The sequence below is a fragment of the Apostichopus japonicus genome, chromosome 4 (assembly GCF_037975245.1).
Source record: "Apostichopus japonicus isolate 1M-3 chromosome 4, ASM3797524v1, whole genome shotgun sequence".
Lineage (NCBI taxonomy): Eukaryota > Metazoa > Echinodermata > Holothuroidea > Aspidochirotida > Stichopodidae > Apostichopus > Apostichopus japonicus.
In genome coordinates, this window is record NC_092564.1 from 28,362,241 (window position 1) to 28,386,660 (window position 24,420).

The 24,420-nt window shown below is 36.0% G+C and overlaps 1 protein-coding gene across 6 annotated transcripts in view; it reads right to left on the bottom strand.

The window, feature by feature from the left end:
- LOC139967049 (uncharacterized) overlaps nucleotides 1–24,420 on the bottom strand; it is an 88,268-nt gene that overhangs the window by 54,604 nt on the left and 9,244 nt on the right. For 4 of the 6 annotated variants that reach the window (XM_071970700.1, XM_071970703.1, XM_071970704.1 and 1 more), the window contains exons 2-15: nucleotides 19,719–19,817; nucleotides 18,244–18,483; nucleotides 16,270–16,371; nucleotides 14,763–15,002; nucleotides 11,312–11,413; nucleotides 10,405–10,644; nucleotides 9,450–9,563; nucleotides 8,674–8,898; nucleotides 7,757–7,879; nucleotides 6,667–6,897; nucleotides 6,021–6,119; nucleotides 4,184–4,402; nucleotides 2,865–2,960; nucleotides 720–947 (exon numbers count right to left, since the gene is read on the bottom strand). In XM_071970700.1, coding sequence (XP_071826801.1) covers nucleotides 720–947; nucleotides 2,865–2,960; nucleotides 4,184–4,402; nucleotides 6,021–6,119; nucleotides 6,667–6,897; nucleotides 7,757–7,879; nucleotides 8,674–8,898; nucleotides 9,450–9,563; nucleotides 10,405–10,644; nucleotides 11,312–11,413; nucleotides 14,763–15,002; nucleotides 16,270–16,371; nucleotides 18,244–18,483; nucleotides 19,719–19,817 — 2,358 coding nt within the window. Of the gene's footprint in view, nucleotides 1–719; nucleotides 948–2,864; nucleotides 2,961–4,183; nucleotides 4,403–6,020; nucleotides 6,120–6,666; nucleotides 6,898–7,756; nucleotides 7,880–8,673; nucleotides 8,899–9,449; nucleotides 9,564–10,404; nucleotides 10,645–11,311; nucleotides 11,414–14,762; nucleotides 15,003–16,269; nucleotides 16,372–18,243; nucleotides 18,484–19,718; nucleotides 19,818–21,507; nucleotides 21,714–24,420 lie in introns of those variants that run through there. The other 2 variants (XM_071970701.1, XM_071970702.1) reach the window with 2 other exon arrangements.

Consider the following 24,420-nt stretch of genomic DNA (forward strand, 5'->3'; position numbering starts at 1 on the left):
TGTAACATTATTTTACATACCATAATGTTTTACTTCTATTTTGTTGTTGTGTTTTCTGTTTTTATAAAACACTGCATATATATATATATATATTATAACGAAAATCCATGTTTACTCCAAAAGAAACTATCATTAGAGAAAACCAGAGAAATAAGATATGACTCCTAAATGACAAATATGTACATAGTTAAAATATGTATTACGCTTATATAAATGCTTATATAAATGCTTATATAAACCCTTATAAGCTATGCTAAGCTTCTTGTGGGTTCTCCCCAGTCTCTCACTGTATACACACTGTAAATTTATATGTACTGAAAATTACGTGACCAAAATATAGTCATAATATATATACATATTTTTCGAACCTCTGGACATACAATCAGCGTCCATAGCCCAGTGGTTAGGGTGTCCATGTACAAAGCGGAAGGCCCGCGGTTTGAATCCCGGTGGAGGCTGAAAGTTTTTTCACTGTTCTTGATTTTCCAACTCATTACGATTTTCTTATATATATATACATATATATATATATATATATATATATATATATGTATATATATATAAATATATGTATATATATATATATATATATATATATATATATATATATAATAACTATATTTCGATACCTTTTTAGTGTAATGGGAGTGTAGAAAATGCTATCAACCTCAAAGCAAAGAGTTGATTGAAAGAGAAGAAATGTTGTCAATGAAGCAAACCTTGACTATCATCATCAAAGATGGTGACATCAGCACTCATCTGTGGGAAGACATCGTCACTGGTGAAGGACACCATGAACTGCTCCGTGGAAGCCTGTTCTACTACATCATCATTAATGATGGACACAGCTATCCCTACACCAGGCACAGTTGCAGAACCTGGGGCTGATGGATTGAGGATGAAATCTGTCCCCTCTGACAATGCTGATGAGGTTCCAAGATCAAAAGCTGCCAACAGCAAGAACAAGAAAAATAGCATACTGTTGACTAATGGTGGGTATTGGTAGCTGCTCTTAAAATGTAAGCTGTAACAGTAGACAAATGGTGGATTTTGTTAGCTGCCCTAAGTAATTGGCACTTATCAACAATATTCAAAACAATGGGACACTACAGCTTGCCCTAAATAAACAGAGGGCGCTAGCCGTCACATGGGTCCTATCAGAGTCGCATATAGAGAGAGTTGCAACATAGAAGGTTCATAGTCAAGGGATTGTGAGTGCCATTTTGTATCCGTTTACAAGTTCTATAACAATGTGTGGCCATTTTGTATCTGTTTACAAGTTCTATATCAATGTGCGACTGTAATAAAACACTATTTGGGTTGCTGTTGCATTGAATGTGCGATTTCCCTGTGACATAAAAGAAGGAAAATTTTGTTTGTTTGTTATATACATTGTAAGATCTCCAGAAATTCTTGATTAACTTCACAAAAACAATAGAACACACTAGCAGAATATTAGTATTTTTTGTCCTTGAGGAACATGAACGCTATCATAAACAGATCCTGACACAATATCACTGTAATTATGATTATTAAAGTTTCGAGATTTAAGCAGTTTAGCAGTTTTTTTTTTACTTGATTTCTTGTGCATTCACCTCCCATAATATTAATATCTCTTCCGATGCTCGCACCACTCCCTTCCCATCCCCACTCCTGACAATAGGCAGCAATATTTTCTAGTTATCATACCCATTCATTATTTGACTTCAGTTGATTGGTCCAGTGTCTACGGAATTCATTCCATACAAAGGTGAACGTCTGCTTGAAAAACACAACCCCTTCCACACCTGACATTTTCTACTGCTCCACTAGACATTTTGGGTCGTGATAAAACAGCAACAGTAGTAACCTCAGTAAAAATAATCCCCATTCCACCAACTCAAACTTATAACTCATGCTTTTGTCAAAAATGAGATCATCCCCTCTTGCCCTCTTCCTCACAAGCTGACATTAACAAATACAATAACTTAATGAGTGTAAATATAAACTTTGATATATTTGACAAACAGATGCAGTCTCTGATTAAACACACGTCTGCTCTTCAATCATTCAGAAAGTTTCTCTGATATACTCTCGTTCACGTCCGCTAAACAGAGTTTACACTTTGAGTGTCACTAAACTTTGAGTCTCCAAAATGGAAGTCATGGGCTTAAACCTGAGAATCCTAACGTATATTAAAGTTGATCACTAGTCGTATAAAGAATTTCCCTCATAATTATGAAGGAGACATCTTTTGAAACGTGTGTTTTCACTACCAGCACATAGATGTATACATGTTACGATGGAGATAGGTAAACATCATAGCTTATGCGCATTAGGACCGATATGACAACCCCCTCTGTGGAATGTTGGAGTTCCACATTATAACAGCCCTCATGCATCTTGAAAGCCTAATTTTGCTTGAAATGTTTCAAATAGAAACACAACTAAATATTTCAAATTCGTATCAGATTACTTTAAAGTATTCTACAAACACCAATTTCACTATTAAGTGGACATGTCAGCCAATTCTTCTGTAGAACCAGTCTGGATTTAAAGATGAATTAAAATTTTAAATGGTCAAAAAGACCCAATTCAGGATAGTGGCTAAAGAGTTAGAAGTTTCTTTTAAGATAAAACACTAAGATTCTAGATCAGCTTTTTTAAAACACTCTTAAGTATCTCTGCATTTGTCTACCAATTTGACAATTTAGTCAAATGACTTTGCAATATAAGATACCAGATGTGTGATTCTGTGAACTTATTTAATATAATGAAGGTAACTACCCCAAATAGCAAAAAGGTTACATAAAAGTACCCTTTCACAAGAAGTTCTGGGAAGAAATGTTAAGAAGGTAAAAACATACAAGGTTAAGCATACCCACCTATACTACCAGCGATATTTCCAACTGTAATGAAATTCATGGTGAAAGATGATGCGCCTTCAAGGACTGCGTACTGACTTGCTAATAACAGAGCATCTGTAAGAAAGAATATATTTACAATAACATTGCAATGCTGAGCATAGAAACGTTCTTTTAGATCATAAATATTTTAAAAAATGCGAATGCCAAGCTCTGCTTCTGCTCTGTCACATAGTTTGTTCCCTAAAGTTGTTCCCTAAAGTTACTTTTACATTCAAAGAGTGAAAATATTCCTTGAAGGGCAAATGGTACTATGATGACCTCTTTGACTTTGTGCATTTTTTAAAATTGAGTGTGAAATAACACTTAATGGATTAATAATTCATGATATCAAAATAAAGAAAGTAATTATATCAATTTGAGGTTAAAAAACTATTAAATGGTTCAAAAGACATTCCTACACCGTACATACATTGGCCTTTGAGCTATATATGTAAATATGAAACACACTTGATTAAGGTAAACCACCACAGCTAAAAAGTATGGTCTGTCCTGAGTTGTCAAGTACCATTACATGTTTTAAACTCCAATACAAGACTTTGTCTTAATACCATTTCAAAAATTATGCCAAATGTATGTTGCAGTTGCACACATTAGAGGTATCGTTTTTAATAACCCCTACTCACTTTACTCCACGTAACATATTTTACAGGTTATTAGGACAGTTTGTTATGACACCCATAGCTGCTACCAATTTACAAGTAACATCATTTAAGAATAACTGAGCCCTTGATTCTGCTTCACAGGCTACTCAAGGTATTAAGTGCATGCCAAATAGGTCATTTTCAAGGTAGATGAGCTTGATCCAAAAGTGGCAAATCTAATCACGATTACACACTTTTTCTTCTTCTCCTTTTTAGTTTGTTTTTTTAAAGCAGTTTCTTAGTTTTGTAGTGTCTTCATTGACCTAAAGTGCAGCAATTGTCAATGAGTAATTTGGATTTTGGTTATACATATACATTTTTTTTTGCAAAATAGGCTAGGTTATAGTGAAAACTTTAAAATATTTCAGCCAAGTACTTGACAATCTTGGCAGGTTTAAGCAAAACAAAATGGAAGGAAATATTGATTAAAGTCAGAGTTTGAGACTCGAAGAAAGCAACAATGATTAAAATGATAAACGTGATCTGCTTCAGACTCAAACACTTCCACTAACTTTACAGTCATAGGGGATAAATGGTAAAATCTTATAAAAATTAAAATGAATAACAATGTTAAAATAAGAAAGCAGTACCTCTATACAAACCCAGCCAAGTAGAAAAGATTGTAAAGTTTGTTACCTTTACTGCCAAAGTTGGATTCATCATAAACAGTGACAGTGGCTGTTGTGGAAACACCTCCAGCAGAGGCTACAATTTCTACGAATTCAGTGATTTCTGTGGTATCTCCATCCACAAGAACAAACTGAAAATCAACGAAGCGGTCACCGATGGCAATGTCAACAGAGGTAATGGCACTGTAGTCCGCTGTAGAAGTACTTAAGTCCACTGCTGATATGACTAAAATGCAATGAGAAATCTCAGAATGTGAACATAACATTCAACCATAGTTATTGCACTAAAATAACTACCATGCAAAATTGCATTGTGGTTACGATGATATAACATGAGCAGTTCTTATCATGAATCTGACTTCAAAGGACCTTTGACATCCACCAAAATCAATAGGCTTCATTAGTCATGAATTCAAAGGTTACGATTCTCATCATAACCAAAAAGCAAAACTAACTTTGTACATACCGTTTTGAAAAGTTATGTTTATCAACAATAGAATAGAATAACTTTATCCATAACAATGATTATATGGGCCTGTTTTTAATCCTTTACCACACACCCCTCCCCCATTCTCCATCCTCCTCACCGCTCCCAGACATGTTGTAAATAACATTTCACCAAAATCATTTCCTTTTATCAACTTTAAAGACTATTCCACATGTTTTCAATTGATGTAAGATACTGTGACAAATATAAAACAAGGCCCAGTGGTTTTAAGTTAACAGTAATTACGAACATTGTTGTGAACTCACAAATTCATTTTGTCCAGACAGTCCAAATTACTTCCTGAGCCTCTATCACTATCCGAAATAAAGCCTTCTTAGCAATAACAGTGTGGCAATACTTCAGGCCATTTTCCCAAAATAACTGTAGTGTCACTAACTATAATAGTATTTAGTGACTCATAACAGAGCGTTAGAGAAGTCAAGTGGCGGAGTATCAAATTATAAATTATAGAATTATTGGTGCTAAGAGCCATAAGGTAGTCTTGTATGTGGTCTATCTATGGGGTATGTGGTCTCTCTATGGGGTATGTGGTCTCTCTATGGGGTATGTGGTCTCTCTATGGGGTATGTGGTCTCTCTATGAGGTATATGATCAACCTAGGTTGGATACATGGATTCAGAATGAATCTGTGGCATCTCAACCATATTTACTGTCTGAAATTTGGGAAACCTTTTCGTAAGTTTTAAATGTCATTTTATCTCAGTTTTATCTCAATCTCTAAATCAAGTTTGTATATGGTTTAGTGAAGTGTTGTGTTTGCATTTGTCTGGTAATCTATCAGTTATATGGGAAACCTCTAGAACTACTCTTTTAACGACTGTTTGAACTGGCCTAGTCACAAATGTAAGGTCATACTGGGAGACACAAGATGAAACTGATTTACGAACAGAAAGATGAAAATAATAAAGAATACCTCTCTGAATATCTCACATGAAATACAGTAACTAATTGGTAGTACTAGCTGGTGGTGGTTATTAAATGCAATGAATTAATATATTACCAACTAGCTAGTTAATTTATGCATGCATATTTTTAAATAACTCACTCTTTGATGTTCAAGTTACAGTTTCCAGTTTGCTATATTCATGGGCCATAAATATACTTCAGTTTTACTGTACATAGAGTACTGTAGAGGATCCTAGCATCATTGTTGAATTTGTACCATTTTGTGCTGTAACTATACACAAGAGTATTTAACAAAATTATTTTTGAAAAAACTTGATTAGTTAGGATACATATCCCATATCAAGTATTATACACTAACGAATGGTTGGATTCTGTATCTGTATGATACAGGTCTAGATAATCCAGGTGTTATTGCATCTGTTTTAATTACCGTTTGAATATGCTGCCAGTGATGGTTTATCCAATGCCAAGACAAAGTACACCACCCCACCCTCTCCAGCAAGGACAGTAGATGGGAACAGGTTTAACTCTGAAAGGATAAATAAATGCATGATTAGTATAACGTGTCCAAATAAGAGCTACTTGAAAGGTCATATCATTTGTCTATTTCAACATAGAATAAAACTTCTTGACAAGACTGGCATATAGGCAAGTCACACTGCACCTCAGAGAATTACATATTACTAAGGAGTTTCAAAATAATCTACTGACTCATGTTTTGTGTACAAAACATACAATAATGCAGAAGCACAGAACTGTTTCAACTTTAACATAATGTCTTTGGTATGAAAGGTGTTCGTACTGCTAATGTGACCACCTGTGAGAATAATCACAAAATGTTACCATTTAAACCATAAGAAAAAACATTTCAAGAAGGTTCATGTGATGCAAGGAAAATGCAGTCCTGCTCATATTAACTTTGGATAAGTAGAATGTTTTTATTAAATTGCTTTACATTTGTACATTAGGAGTAAACATCTGTGACATTCTCGTACATTGTATATGGAAAACATACATTTTAGGTAATTATGGACTATATTATTTATGTTCAAAGAAACATGGAATAATCCTCTTACCTATGTCGTTGTCTGTTACGGATAATGTGACTGTGCTGGAGAGTTCATCCACAGGATTATCAGATGTCAGGACATATATCTCTATGGTCTCAAATTCAGCTTCAGCTACAGCATCATCAACAGCTGTTACAGTTGCAGTCGCCGTGGTGATTATGCCATCGAACAACAGCGTTAAAGTACTAATGGTAAAATCAGCAGTCGCTGTCAGGTCTCCAGGTCCATAGGCCAGTGCTACAGTGAAATTATTTCAAGAAAGTGCTACTTCATTAGTTTAGAGCTCATTACAAGTACATCCTCATATTTAGAGAACTAAAAGGCTGCTAAAAGTTTGCAAAATTTACAGGCCTCATGTTTTGTCCTGCTCCATTCAACATATTCACAGAAATTGAGGAACTAGTGTTTAAGTACAGTAAAACTCAGATAATCCAAACAACCGCAAGGTACAGATTTCCATGCTAAAAGTAGTAGCACAGACTTCTGTGGTCTTTAGTGCTCAATGAACACAATGCATCTGCTTGTAAGGTTACTTTCCCCTGTGTAGAGCTATAAAGCAAAGTTTTGTGCTATAGGCTACAAGGTTTGACTAAAAGCACTCATGGTTCAAAGTTACTGTTGAATTGTTTCTGAGATTATTATGTTATATCTGAATCATTGTTTTGAAATCGTCTTCCTCTTTGACTTTAGAAGCTATCAAGGGGAGAGTTTTAATAATTATGTTAGACATCACTAGATTCTAAAGACCTTTGGATCAAACAGAAGAAAATTAATACTAGTGAAGAAGAAGATAACCTTTGAGGAAAGATAAATACTTTTGTTTGCCCGTAGGGTTCCTCCTTTACTCCAACCCGTCATAAGGTGTAATAAACATGAATTACAGTCTTGCTAACTCTTCAGTCATTGGGAAGTATACAAAGTGTTAACAATCAATCTTGTTTTCTTTTGTTTCTAGCCATTATTCGTACACACAATTCATTCAAAAACCTTGACACTACCCCATGTAACCCCACGATAACCGCTTCACCGCCCCAAAATGAATAAATAAATAAACCAAGCTAAAGAGAAGAAAGCATCAACAACATATTGAACTTACTGACAGATCCAACAAAGGATGTTAGTACAGCAACTTCAATTTCAGCTGTTGTGGTGCCAGTTTCGTCTACTGTTCCTGTGGCAAGGCCACCAGTGAATGATATACCAACTAAGTCGCCACCAGCTGGAAGAAAGTCAGAAGAAGAAATGTTCTGAAGTCTGCAACCCTATTGTGTTTATATTAAGTGATGAGCAAAAGGAATACAGGAGTTTATGAAGGTATGTAAGAAAAGAACTTTAAAATGAGGAAAAAACAAAAAGCAAAATGAAATATTGAAAGCTATACTGTTAAAAGTTGAAATCTGCACCACCTTATTGTTTTGTTGGCCATTTGTTTTTGTTTTGTGTTGTGCTGTGGGTTTTTTTTTTTGTAGTCTTGTTTCATATCAAACCATATTCTTTTAATCCTCCTTTAAAAGACCCAACAGGGTGCACATGAGGGTAAACAAAACTTCATTCAATACACCTTTTGTAAGCCATATATTAGTTCTCCCATTCTTAAAACTCCATTTCCTACAATAAAGATAATCTTCACCCGGTAGCTTTTCGATATAAGAGGATTTTAATTGAAGACAAAAGTAATAGTTGTGTCTGTGTGTTTAGCAGAAATTCTTTGCTTGTGATCCAGAATCTACTTGTTACTTGCAGGTAACTGCTTCATGGATCCTTTGAATATTCTGTCTATTTTAAGTTGTATTGCCGAGCCCCAAAGCTCATACTGTCCAAGAGTCACATTTCTGTTGTACACATCAAGTGCTGCCTACAACTAAAACAATATGTGGGTGGCTTCCTGAGCACCTTTCTTGGACGATCAACTGTACTATTGGAAAAGGTAAGACAACTCATTGTCAATTTAGGATAGTTTTAGGATACTTGTATATTTTCGACAGGTTGGAAATGACTTTGTAGTTTACTTACTAGCTTCATTGTCTGCAATGGTGATTTCAGCTAGTCTTTGAAGGGTGGATCCATAAGGAGATGGAGCTGTGATAGCTATGTAGGCTGTCTCTGGTCCCTCCTGGAAAGAGTCGTCATTCAAGCAGAATTTAATCTGCTGCGAAGTTGATGCAGTAGGTAGCTGATAAATACCGGAAGTATAGATGTCCTGGTTCGGGGTTGCTGTTCCACCACAGACAGAGTAGCCTGTTTCAATTAACCAAATTGCAGGAATTACTTTGAGGTTTTAATGACATTATTTTCATTTTTAAATCTATTCACTTTTACAAACACTCTTCTTGAGACCTCCTTTGACATCAAATGAAAGAACAATGGGCTCCTTGTTCTCAAAATGTTGGCATCCACCCACTACATATAAGATTTGTTACATTGCCCTCTTGAGATACAGTATAGTGTACAAGTGAGTCATTGCAAACACACAGTCCCATACACGCACACAACCATAATTGCAACAGTTAGGATTATCACTGAGACCACACAGAGATATGATTAACATGCAGAGACATCACAAGAGGTCAACAGAGAGAGAATTGAAGACATAACAATATAACCTTCTTGAATACCTCATCAGAGTTGTTTCATGAATTATTTTGGCAGTTTTTCTTTCCCGTCAAATCACTGAATGTACTGCTGCTGTTGCATATTTTTGATCCGATACTTCTCACCCTTCTTCAAACAATGGCCAATAATTGTCACAACACGATATGCAAATTATACAATGTCAGATATATACTCACTGCCCATGTAAGGACATTCACTAACAGCACTGGCTTCCAGTCCAATAGTGAAACAGCCAACATTCTCATTGACAGTCATTGCATTCATGCTGGTCATCACATCAATATTGACAGCTGTAAAAAAATATATATATACATATATTTATATAAATATGAAAACACACATAAAGAAGATGAAAAATAATCTGTGAAGCAACGTTAACCTCCTACCTAGTTAATAAACACAGGTGTGTTATCATAGCGGGTTATGTTTTCTCTTTTCAAATATAAAATCTGACATGATCAACATCATCTGTGAACATTATTAATGAATTTGAATAATAAAGTGGTTGTGCTTTATATGCTTTTGAAGTGATTCATCGAATGAATTTCTGAAGCTTTGAGACAATTCATCGTAAGATTAGGGGAACATATGATCATCATATAAACTCAAACCTTCCAAAGGCTGAATATAGATAAGCAAACATGTATTCATCTCTTCAGTTTATTATTTTATACATTCTAATAAAACAAATTAGTTAAACTTTGACAAAAGTGAGGCAATATCTCAAACATGTTTGCAACCTCTTGGAAAAAACTTGTGTCACTTCCAAGGCAGCCAAAGCCCTACTTGTTCCGACCCCTTTCCCATTACAGTATGTAAATCAATTTGAACCCAGTGTCGATTCAAAAAATCAATTGCTGCTCTTCACGATATATGAAGACTGGACATGAATGTTGCACAGAAAATTACAACTGAACCACATCCATTCAATTATAATATGTCTCGCTATGCATAGGAATAGATGTGCATGTGTACTTTGGTTTTATTTCCCTCCAAAAACAACAGCTGTTTCCGTCAGATGCGAGCAGTTTGAATAAAGCTAAAATGTTGTTTCCTGGACAGAGAATACTGGGTTCAGAACAATGCTAATCATCAATGGTATCATTGCCATCATCAATGCTTTAATATTACCTGTATCATCATCTATAATATGAATGGTTGTAGTCATCGGTTCCAAAATTGTCTCTCCTCCTGGGGCTGTCAAACTTAACACAATGCTCTCTAAACATTCAAATATGGAATCATCAATGATTGTGACCGTGGCGGTTCCCATCATTCCACCATTGGGTACAACAGCGAAGGTGTCAGTGGTGAAGTCGTCAAATTCTGTGGCAGCTGTCTCACCTGCTGCTACTGCTTCTAGTGTGATGGCTAGACGAGATGAAAGATAATACTATCATATGCGGTGGAACCATTACAATGTACACAGAAGAAAGCCCATTAAACACAATCCTACAGGCGTGCCAGTGATTGTCAACTGACTGCAAAAGCTGTAAAGTACTCCTTGCCATCCCGAACCCTTCCCCTGGACTCTTTATTTACCCCTAAGGGTTTCCTCTCGTTTGTCACACTTCTCTCCATATGCAACTTACTCACCTAATCCTCAATGGGAAATAATAATTGATAAATGGGGGGGGGGGGGGAATGCAGCACAATTCTTTGATATTTTGAGAGATACATTTTTCAGCTAAACATTTCTTTTAGGATGTTTTGTACTTTTCCTTTTAATTCATTTCACTATTTTTTCTTCTTTTTTTTGCTATACAATGTGAATTAAATATGAATATTGTAGCACAGTTAGAATGTGATTTATGTATACATGAAGTGCATGTATTAACAGACTGTATTGCACTTGTGGCTTGACAATCTCTTTCCATTTATGCTAGCGATAATGGCAGCTGACATCGACAGAAACAGAATTAGTCAAATTTTGTCTTCCAGGAATAAACTTGGTTTCAGTTTATTGATTTACAAATCATGAAAATCACATTGTTAGACTTTCAATGCAATTTGTAGCTGAATTTAATGCACAACTTACCAACATTTGTTTCTGCAATTGTTGCTGTTGATAATACAACAACGACATCTACAGTGCCTACTCCCTCATTAACAAAGATAGAACTCTGCGCAAAAGATATTTCTGAAACGGAAAAGGAGAAAAATAAAGGTAGTAAATAACAATTGTAATTAAAAGAACATTCTTAGAAAACTGTTAAAACTTTTGGCAATATAAAATGATGACTGATAGTGAGTGCTTGCAACCTAGCAGTTACAACTAAAAATATTGAATGGATGCTTATATATAAAAGTGAACTTTGTCATTTACAATAAGAGTAGATACAACCATTATGTTTGGGTGGCCAACAGATTTGGCACAAATAAGTTTCACTGTGTGCATCAACATCAAGCTATCATCCAGCCCTGCAATAGTCCACCAGGCACACTCCAACTAGACAAATAGGCTGTTCATTCTATAACATCAGGTTCATGCTCCAAGTAGACAAATATCAGGCATGCTCCAATTAGACAAATAGGCTGCTCTCACTATGACATAAGGCTTGCTCCAACTAGATAAATATGCTGTTCATTCTATAACATCAGGTTCATGCTCCAAGTAGACAAATATCAGGCATGCTCCAATTAGACAAATAGGCTGCTCTCACTATGACATAAGACATGCTCCAACTAGACAAATAGGCTTTTCATTCTATAACATCAGGTTCATGCTCCAACTAGACAAATAGGCTGCTCTCACTATGACATAAGGCATGCTCCAACTATATAAATAGGCTGTTCATTCTATAACATCGGGTTCATGCTCTAAGTAGACAAATAGGCTGCTCTAATTATGACATAAGGCTTGCTCCAACTAGACAAATAGGCTGTTCATTCTATGACATAAGGTTACTGCTCCAACTAGACAAATATAAGGCATGCTCAGACAAATAGGCTGCTCTCACTATGACATAAGGCATGCTCTAACTAGACAAATAGGCTGTTCGCACTATGACATCAGGGTTCTACCCTTGACAATCAATGTGCAGCAGTAGGCAACCGGCAAAGAGCTACTGCTTAACAATCACAGTGCTAATAATCAACAATCAGGTGCTTAACTGGGGCATAGTACTCAATAATCAGAGTGCTAGTACTACTCAACAATCAGAGTGCTAGTTCTTCTAAACAATCAGGGTGCTAGTACTACTAAACAATCAGGGTGCTAGAACTACTAAACAATCAGAGTGCTAGTACTACTCAACAGTCAGTGCTAGTACTACTAAACAATTAGGGTGCTAGTACTACTCAAGAATTAGGGTGCTGGTACTACTCAACAATCAGAGTGCTAGTACTACTCAACAGTCAGTGTGCTAGTGCTACTAAACAATCAGTGCTAGTACTACTAAACAATTAGGGTGCTAGTACTACTCAAGAATTAGGGTGCTGGTACTACTCAACAATCAGGGTGCTAGTACTACTAAACAATTAGGGTGCTAGTACTACTCAAGAATTAGGGTACTGGTACTACTCAACAATCAGAGTGCTAGTACTTAACAATCAGGGTGCTAGTGCTACTCAACAATCAGAGTGCTAGTACTACTAAACAATCAGGATGCTAGTACTACTAAACAATCAGGGTGCTAGTACCACTAAACAATCAGGATGCTAGTACTACTAAACAATCAGGATGCTAGTTCTACTCAACAATCAGAGTGCTAGTACTTAACAATCAGGGTGCTAGTACTACTCAACAATCAGGATGCTAGTTCTACTCAACAATCAGAGTGCTAGTACTTAACAATCAGGGTGCTAGTACTACTAAACAATCAGGATGCTAGTACTACTAAACAATCAGGATGCTAGTACTACTCAACAATCAGGATGCTAGTTCTACTCAACAATCAGAGTGCTAGTACTTAACAATCAGGGTGCTAGTACTACTAAACAATCAGGATGCTAGTACTACTCAACAATCAGGATGCTAGTTCTACTCAACAATCAGAGTGCTAGTACTTAACAATCAGGGTGCTAGTACTACTAAACAATCAGGATGCTAGTACTACTAAACAATCAGGATGCTAGTTCTACTCAACAATCAGGGTGCTAGTACTACTAAACAATCAGGATGCTAGTACTACTAAACAATCAGGATGCTAGTTCTACTCAACAATCAGAGTGCTAGTACTTAACAATCAGGGTGCTAGTACTACTCAACAATCAGGATGCTAGTTCTACTCAACAATCAGAGTGCTAGTACTACTCAACAATCAGGGTGCTAAAAGAACCAGGGTGTTAGTGCTCAACAGTCAGTGTGCTAGTACTCAACAACCTGAGTGTTATTGATCAACAATCTGTTGCTAGTACTCAACAATCTGTTTCTAGTACTCAACGACCTGTGTGCTAGTACTCAGCAATCAGGGTGCAAATACTACATAATCAGTGTGTTAGTACTCAGCAAGGGTACTAGTACTCAGCATTAACCAGGGTGTACATACTAAACAATATGTGTGTGAGTAATGAATAGAGTGACATACATCCTTACTTTGGAGCAACTGTGAAGCATGCAACTGCCTAGTACAGCTTTACAACACGGCCTTGCATTATGAATCAACAAACTTACTGTAACACAAACAGTTTGACACCTTGCTACAGTGCTTCTGCTAATTTTGTTTGCCCTAGCTTCTAGGATCTTACTTGTGTTGTGAAAGAAACGTGACAAAAATAACTTACAAAACATCAGGAATGAAGTATAATGTTGATACTACAGAAGCTCATGGTGTAAAAGTTCTCTTCTCACAATGCATTTCAGGGTAGGAATGGTAAGGGGGTGTTGATAAAATGCGTAAACATCACTGCAGTGACCACATTTAAAGGGGAAAGCAATCCCAACTATCATCGTAGGCTTATATGAAAGACATTTTCGTGAAGAACTCCCCAAAACAGCTAAGACAAATATTGTTCTATTAAGGAAATTCCCTAAAATCATGTCTGTAATTTTGTAAGTCTGTGATGTCATAGTTGCCATTAGGATCTGAAAACCTTTACTTTCTCTTTGTTTTCTGCTTCCAATTTTCAAGGTAGAATGTTAACAATGTTGACACTAAAACCAATGACATCATAAGGTCATGTTAAGAGTTTCAATATGTTAGATTCAGCATTGCAAGAACCCATCTCCATGACAGGAAGCAAACAATTTAATAGATAACAAAAAACATTGGAGCTCACATGTGGCTCAATAGTGTCATATTGGCTTGAGTTTTTCTTGCAAATTAGCTAATCTAGATTATTCAGGTTTTATAGCTGAACTGATAGAGACTAACATATTGATTTAATCTATCTGAAGATATTTCTTTAGTGTCTGATAGTGGAATAAACCTCCTGACAACTACAGAAAATGACTGTTAATTTTAAGGGTTTTTGTATGCGTGTGTGTGTTGTGTGTGTTACAGGAACAACCATGAGAGTGATAAGATTTGATATTTTTCTTTTCATACCTGATCCAGCTGCAGGTGGGATGGTGACAGTAGTAGATGCACTAGTTGTGCTTATTTCTTGGGTACCAGGAGCTCCAACAGCTGACATCAGGTCAAGTCCGAAACATCCATCACTGCTGTAGCTGACGGTACAAGTGGCATACTGAGAACCCATTGATATGGTGCACACCACTGGATTTCCATCTGTTAAACCCGTTGGTAACGTACAGGAACCAAGCATTAAATCAACTACCTGCAGAGCTGAAATTATCAAAAGGAAAGCAAATCAAGTGTTGTGTTAAACGTTGTTCTAGATATCTGTCTACACGCTCCTCATCTGCATAATTTAGACAATGGAGTGAGTGATGGCTTTGTTGTACAAAATCATTCCATTTATTGTTGCATACAGAAGTTAGCTTTTGTTCTTTTGACTTACAATTGCATTTCTTTCTCAAACTAGTATATAAAACATTCAGCTACACTATGCAGGGCAAAGATTGTTAATGGCTGTCCCGTCGTCAAAATATATGCAAAAGAGGTTGTGAAACGACTTGCATTGGCCCTAAATTGAGTTCCACTTTATTACAATCAATTTAATCAACAGCTTCCACCAATTTATCTGGTAAGCCTTATTCTTTACAAAACATCTCAAGGTTTGATGTTCCCTGGCAAAAAAGGCCAATGGCTCTTGCATGTCCAAAAGACTTTATCTCTATCTTCTTGCAATGGTGGTTTGAAGAGTTTTGATTCCTTTAAATAAACTTGCATTTTTATTCCTACATCTGCAATTTCATACATTGTATACTAACATACCAGACATTGGATAGCTCTAGGTGAAGTGGTGGGGTATTGGTCAGTTAGGCAAATAAATAGAAAGCATTCATAACAACGTGACAAATTACAGGCACTGTGGTACCATAATGTTATAGCAAATTATTCAGCAGATTTTGCCACGAACCAAAGAAGGAAAAAAGGACTTTCTGCACATTTCAAATTACAAGCATGCTGCAAAGGATCATACTTTGAGTGTCTTCCATGTTTTTACCTTGACAGTTACATGGAAAAAGACTTTATATCTGAATATCTTCTCAAAAATACCAGTTCAGGATTTTAGTTAATCTGTTTCTAAATAACCTTTGTCGACAATATTCGAGCAGAGCTACCAGGGATGTAGTGGAATCCAGTGTATCTGAAGCAAGGCTGAGTGCTAAGTCATGCAACTTATTTCCAAGGCACCCCTAGTCCGAGTCCAGAGAGTGACCTTTGACCTCATAAATACCACTTTACCACCCTAACTACTCTACTTCCCACGACTGCATTTGTGTAGGTGATACCTGAGGTGTCTAAACTGGATAGGTGGTAATAGCATCAACAATAGCTTATTATCTTTATGTATGACAGTAGAACCATGTTTAAGGATTCAGATCTTCAAAGCAAACACATTTTTGATGCCATATAATTCCTCCCTTTCCAAAAGTATTTCCTGTGAGTGACAACATTCCTGTGACTTAAGGAATGTATTACTTACTGACGGTAGTAGCGGCGTTGACGGGATAACTGGCTTGGACAAAAATATCAACAGATGTTGAAGCAGCTGATGCAAAATATGTAGCATCTACGAAGGAAACCTCTGGAAAATGAAACAAAAAATGAATATTTTGATATTGAAAGCAATTTACACCATAAAACTAATAAACACAGCTGATGAGAAGCGGAAATAAGTTTTAACATTTAATTCTATGCGATAATTTTGCTTTGATCAAATTAGTCATTATTTAGTCCGAAATAAATGAAATGCAAATGAATCTCTATAGAACTGTGTCTTGGGGGTCTTGCTTTTCATATAGGACAAAATAGAACAACAATAATGGAACAACAGCTACCAGAGTGACAATTCCCTCCCATTGGTTCCTGCCATATTAGGAAAATTTAAACAAGCAGTCAATTTTAGAAATTAATTGTTAAATATATGCATAATTGCTATAAACCCGAAGACAGCTGTATTATCCTCTGTTTGTCATCATAACTAGCCATAACTGGCTGCATATAATGTTTATATTCATTTACCTTTGCCTGTCTGTGTCAGAGAAACCTGAAAACTTGTGACCTCCATTGTTGGCAAAGAAACATAGTGTTACAGTGAGTAATTTGGATCTAAGATATGGAATTTTTTACCACACCTATGATCAATTCTGTACAATACATAAAGTGTGCTTCTTTGAAATGTTGCATGCAACAATGCACATTCAAGGACAATCAGCAAAGGAAAAGAAAACACAAAGGTTTGGAAAATATTTGTAATGAAAATATCAGGAAGTTTAACAAAGCCTTGTTAATTACATTCTGACAAACTGTCTGTACATTCACATAACTGCTTTTTAAAGAGGGAGTAGAGTATTGTAACTTAGGGGTTTAAAGTATCATGTGACATATTCCAGCTTATCATGTGTGTCAGCAATGGAAAATCAGACTTTTCAATAAATCACTTTCAAGGCCTCTCATAGTAAAGGATTATGATCGCTTTTGGAATTGCAGTCAACATTTAAAACAGTGAACTATGATTTTAAACGAGGAAATGGTCAGTTATTCATGTGTGGTCTGACAATACATATATATGCCTTCCAGATATTTTTACTCACTGAGAAATAACTTCAACCTTGGGCATCAAAGCTGAAGCAACAAGGTGTAGATGATAAGAAAAGAACTGACAAACTATAAATTTATATTATTAAATATAAATTTAAACAAACAGTGCCAAACTTATTGTTTTCACTTACTATCTTTATCTGTAAGACTTATTAGCCCCTACTTCCACCTGTTCTAAGACATAACACTTGATCATGCATAACAAAACAGGTTTCATCACTGCAGGATGAATTTCTCATAATTGCCTACACTCTTTCCAAGATATAATCCTAAAGCACACCACAGACCCCTCACTCAACTGACTACATGGCAATAGTAAATGACTCTCTTACATAGGTTCTCCAAAGATGAACATTAAATCAATACCAAACCAAAAGTCTTTTGATTTTTAGTTTGATCTCATTGACACATTTCCAATTCATTTTTGTGTGCAGATCATAGGCTGATAGCTCACAGCATCAGCTCAAAACATTACATAAACCAAAACATTATTCTTCAATGTCAATAACTATAGCAGGATGTATTCATAGACGGAAGAGTTTATGCAAATTATCAATTAAGAATTATTTTAATAAAGAGATGAACTGCAAAGATTCTACCAAATGGTTTATTAAACTGAACAGGGTTTATACAGCTAACAAATAAAATAACGACCAGTTAATATATAGTTTACAATTACATTACAAGTTCATCCTTTTATCTCACAAATAAGTAACTGTGTGATGATTTCCTGTTAAATTGTATTCAAAAATGTCGTGCCGTTGGACTATAGTCATCACATATGAACTCAATGGATATACAATCCAATATTAAGAAAGCAAGTAAATGTAAATAGAAGTTAATCTTAAGACTTTACCGCCATCATTGTCTCTGACTTCTAAGACTGCAAACTTTGGTGTTCCAATTGACAATGACTGGCCTCCTGAGTTATCCTGTACACTGTCTATGATAATGTGGAAGCTCTCTGTGTCCTCAGCGATTCCATCTTCAGTGATCGTAAAAGTGAAAGTCACAGATGTACTTCCCGTAAATGTCATGGTTGTTGGAAGAAGGCCATCGAAATCAGACTGTTGTAGATTTCCACAGTATACAATATCTAAATAAAACAACACATTAATCTTTAATTTACAAGTACACAACATGTACACTTCATCTTTACTTTAAAATTACAATAAATTTGCCAAAATTGTGCCGTGTTAGTGATTTAAATCAAATAAAATAAATTAAAATGAATGCAGGCAAGATTAAAAGAGCTCTACAAAGCCACATTGCTTAATATATGATACCATGCCTTCAGTGACAGTAGACGAAATGACAGCAGCCGAAGTTATTCATGGCCAATCTATGCTTTCATATAAATTTGTCATGTGGTGGCCAGTTTGTTCCCCATAAGCAGATGCTGATTTGAAGTCACTGAATAAATCCTCCATGAAAATAACAGCTAGTTTGCAGTTTTGTCTGTGTTTGTATACAGCTCACAGAAAAATTGTTCTTTCTGGCATACTAGCTGCAAAACAAGTGTGACCTATTTGAATGTTCTGGAAAATCACAAACTATATCAAATCATCTTGAACTAGTGAGTAAAAGTTTACTTGATGTATGCTCAACTGGAGAGAACAAATAACGTTTCCATGTTGGAGGTGGAAACAATAGAAATATGCTTTTGTGTGTGTACATGAAATTCATTGTACATACCAGTTATCACAAGAGACTTGTTACTTTTAAAACTTTGCTATTTAGCCTATACAGGTATAGTTTCTCTTTTCCCTATTTTATATTTTTCAATAAGTACATGTAGAAGTGTGACACCAATCTAGATAGGGGCCTATAGAGGGATGATCTTGTAAAAAAATATGAGAAAATCTTGGGATTTCTAACAATGAAAACATTAAGCTTAGAACTGTTATACTGATAAAAGCTCCCCTTTTACACAAACTTTTGCAGGGACGCTTTGCCACTAAAAACAAAAGAGCATATACTTCATCTTCCCCTTTGGCCATAGTTGAATTATAGACAAGATGAACGATTATTCCCTCAAAATTTGACATTGCTTCAGGTGCAGCCTCATGGGACATCATTTATGTGGACTTCATAAACTGTTTCAGTCCAATGTAAAGCTTCAAATGAAGGTATTAGGTACATCATATGAAAACCTAATCTGTCTGTCTGTCCATTTGTCTATCTAGTTATTTTATCATCTTGCAATATCTTGGTGATATGCCTTTGATAGTTGGCCTGCTACATTTCTTTACTATTATGTTCTGTATGTAACATTTGTCATCATGTTCAAAATGTCTCCTGGTGAAAGCAAAAGAAGGGCTGTATACTCACTGATGTCTCCGTCAGTAACAGAACTTGACGCTGTGACAATAAATGTAACTTCTCCATCGGCTTCATTTGCAAACACATCCCCGGAAGTGATAGAGAAAGCTAGGAAAAAAAGAGAAGGAAAATACTGTGAATTAGCTCAGCTGTGCAACCTATATACAGCTTTAACATTTCTACAATACATTTAAGTTATTGATATATATTTATAATAATTATTACATACAGGTAAAAGACTATACAGAATAATTTAACATGTCTGGTTTATCACATTTGTAAGAAGTTTCAAAGTATAGAAGGTACACATTACCCATTTGTTTATTTTAGTGTGGAAATTAATTGTACTAAAAGTACCTATCATGTTCCATGAAGTAGGTATACGCCAGTGATAAACTCAAATGCTCAAAGTCTGTACCAAAGTCAGTGGTAATGAATCATTAAATCATTAATGGGCACACAATGCAAGAAGCTCCAAATTAGTTTATAATATTCTGTTGTATGCAGCTGTTAAAGGGTGTGAAGACTCGCGCAAAAAGAAACGTCTAATGTCGGTAATTTGACCTAGTTTCGAATGAGGTGTAACAGAAGTGTTAAACACCACCATCGATACCAGAAAATACACACACAGCTTGCTATCATCGGTAAATAGACACTAGTGTACAGTCAATACATACAGCTGCGATCAATATCCACAGCACAGTATACAAACGATACAGCGATGGACATCTCAGGTCCAGCTAAAGATAACAATTAAGGTATCACGTTTCATTACTGTCTGCATTTTGTAGCGACACAAACAAACGTCACTTGCAAGCAACAGAAAGTTAACTTTTTCAGATGGCCACACACGGTTTGGGGCGAGTCTTCAATGCCTTTAATGCAAAATTAGTTTTGCAGTTTCATGTATATTAGTCAATGTGTATTAATGCATGCATTAATGCTATCGTCAAACTAAAAAAGGTACACAGAATTACCAGCTACTAATGATGAGCTGATAACCAATCAAACTTAATGTACATTCAATTTGAGTTAAGGCCCATGTAAAGCCTTAGTGAGGCCTGGCTTTTAAGTTGTTGCATTGAAATTGGACAAGGGTTAGCCCTACCGTCATTTAACATTAGGGAATAAGCATATGCTAACTTAGAATTTTAGAAGTTTACAACTTAGCCTCAGGAACTATAGTCCTACGCCTAACCAACCGAACCTTGGTAGGCCTAGCCTAGGTGTTTATTTATTCATTTTAGGTGTAGCCTAATTAGTTACTTTAGACTTAGAGTAGCCTAGGCTAGTCCCATTAGTTAAGTTATGGCAACCTTTCCAAAAAGATATTTTGTAGACAGAGATCCTCTGCAATCCTTGCTACGCCTATGTACAATTACAACTGCATATTCCTTGAACATAATGCCTCGCAACTCGAATGTGCTCCACTCGACCTCCCCAGTCCCAGGCTCATATTACTTATTACTGGGCTACTTTTAAATTTAACATATGCCTACTACTGTACTACTAGTAGTAGTAGTACTAGGGCTAGGCCTATACGGTAAATTCGTGACAGTAAGGGCAATAATGTTATTTCAAAGGATAACAGTCATGACAAACTCGCTGATTTAGCTTTGTGGTTAAGTTCTATCCTTCAGCTATGTGATCAAATTCCGCGTTAAAAAGAAAGAATTATAGGCTAGGCCTACTAGTACTAACTTGTAACCTATGCCTAGTAATATAGCCTGGCTAGGTCGGGAGTCAAACTGCTCGAACAAGGGAAAATTTCCCTAAGTTCGAACATGCTTTGAATTACTGTTTAATTCGGCTAAACGTGTAAAATAAGAGATAACGTCGCAGATTACAAAATATATGTTTCCTTGTTTCACGGTGGCAATTTTGTAGAACAACTAGCGTCTATCAGTATCAGTCCAGCAATATATTTATAACACTACGCGAATTTAGGGGACACGCGAAGTTACTGTTTACTACTAGTACTAGCTAGCAGGTACATTTGGCCTTACAAAACATTGCAGACGACAGCTAAAGAGCGTCTCTATGAGCGAGAGTACACAAGGTTATGGAACGCGAAATGGCTTATGAAAGTTTTTTCACCTCCAGCTAGAACTTAGAAGGGCATTTCAATTGACCCAAAATATGCTAGAAATTTCTATAGCTATGATAAAATTTCAACAAGCATTTTACTGCCACTGTAATCATTGCTCTCCTCCATGAGACTTTTAATTTATACACCTGAATGTCTGTGAAATCAGAAACAGAATCAGAACCTCTAGGAAAGGTACTTGTAGCAAGTTTTAGTTCATGCCCCACTTGCAAAATGAATAAACTTTGATAGGCCTAGGTTCATGGGCGTCAATCCTGGGGAGACGGGTGACACGTCTCCCCCCCCCCACATTTCGATGAGTGGAGGACACACTATCAATGTCCCCCCCCCCCCCACACACACACATTTGGAAAAAGAGTAATGTCTTGGCTCAATTTGGTTAGGGCTTGCACATCTCATGATTCATATCATCGAATATTAGAAGCTCACTTCTATGAAAAGTGACCAAGATATTTCACATCGGTAGACCTGCAACTTAGTCTGTTTGTCGCGACGAGCGAAACTTGACTTCGAAACCACAAGCTGTGTGCGGATAACGGTGCGGCCGAAGCCTACAACTAGTTCAAGAAGTCTGCCCTCTATTCGAAGAAGCGCGAAAACGGAACTTCCGAGTGTTGCAACCTTTATATGACCGTGTGACCACGTTACACTGATCTGTACACTAACTAATCTGTTAGTGTACAGATCAGTGCCATGTTATCACGACCACAGAAACAGGAAATAGTTTCTAACTATATATTATCTGCTGCTATGTGTAATATTCTTGTAAATCGGCCTTGAATTCTTAGGCGCTTTTATGGGTACTGAATAGGTATTGTGTTATTCGACGCGACTGTAACAACAAACATGGTATAACATCAGCATGAAACTGTGAGCTGTTATGGCGGGCCATCAGTCTCAAATCATGGGAGATCGACTTATACCGATTTAAATCGACATATACCAGTTTCCTTCGACTTATACCAGTTTCCAGCAGCTGAAATTGACTTCTACCGACTTAAATCGACATATACCAGTTTCATTCGATATATCATCGATTTAAATCGACATATACCGATTTAAATCGATGATAAGTAAAATAAATCGGTATATGTCAATTTAAATCGATGATATGTCGAATGAAACTGGTATATGTCGATTTAAATCGATGATATGTAGAATGAAACTGGTATACGTCAATTTAAATCGACATATACCAGTTAAATTCGACTTATACCAGTTTAAATCGACATATTCCAATTTAAATCGATGATATGTAAAATAAATCGATGATATGTCCGTTTAAATCGACATCTACCAGTTTAAATCGATGATAGCCTATGTCGAACTAAACCGGTAGAAGTCAATTTCCGTGGACTTATACCAGTTTTATATATTTATATATATATTTATATTTATACCAGTACACGTGATGTATCTCCACATGTCAATCATCACCGAAATCGGGATTTGGAATATGTTAATGAGCTAAATCGATGATATGTCGATTTAAATAGGTATATGTCAATTTGAGTTGCTAGAAACTGGTATAAGTCCACGGAAATTGACTTCTACCGATTTAATTCGACATATCATCGATTTAAACTGGTAGATGTCGATTTAAATGGACATATCATCGATTTATTTTACATATCATCGATTTAAATTGGTATATGTCGATTTAAACTGGTATAAGTCGAATTTAACTGGTATATGTCGATTTAAATTGACGTATACCAGTTTCATTCTACATATCATCGATTTAAATCGACATATACCAGTTTCATTCGACATATCATCGATTTAAATTGACATATACTGATTTATTTTACTTATCATCGATTTAATTTGGTATATATATATGTCGATTTTAAATCGATGATATGTCGAATTAAACTGGTATATGTCGATTTAAATCGATGATATGTAGAATGAAACTTAGATATGTCGATTTAAATCGGTAGAAGTCAATTTCAGCTGCTGGAAACTGGTATAAGTCGAAGGAAACTGGTATATGTCGATTTAAATCGGTATAAGTCGATCTCCCATGATTTGAGACTGATGGCCCGCCATAAGCTGTTGGGGTGGCAGCGAACACATTGCATTTTCAGTACTTTCAAGAAAGGTCTTCGAGAAAGGTTTTCATAATGTTATTTCTGGAGTCCTTACAAATAAGGGGTATTCTAACCTGAAACATAGGGCAAATGGGGCTTCATTTGTCAACTTGCACTGGGTTCTAATTTTCATGTCAATTGGAATTACTAATAAAAGAAATAATCCACCAAAAAGTACGGCCGCATGAACTTTATTGCAGATTTCCTGAGTGACGAATTTGTAATTTTCTCCCGAAATCACGCAACTAGATGGCTGCTATCCAGCCTGATCCTCCTTGCTTTACCGGTAGTGACATTAATATGATTCTTATAATTTCGCTTGTTAGGGTAATTCTAATGTAAACAGCTTCTTTGATGGGGGTGATGTTAGTCGTGAATAGATTAATGCTTAAAGCTTTGATTTATTCGGATTAATTTTCACCCTCTATTTCTACACGAGGAGCTTAGGGTGCTGGAGAATCTTTGAAGCTTAATGATGTATAGGGATATTCTTGTACTTGCATATATATGT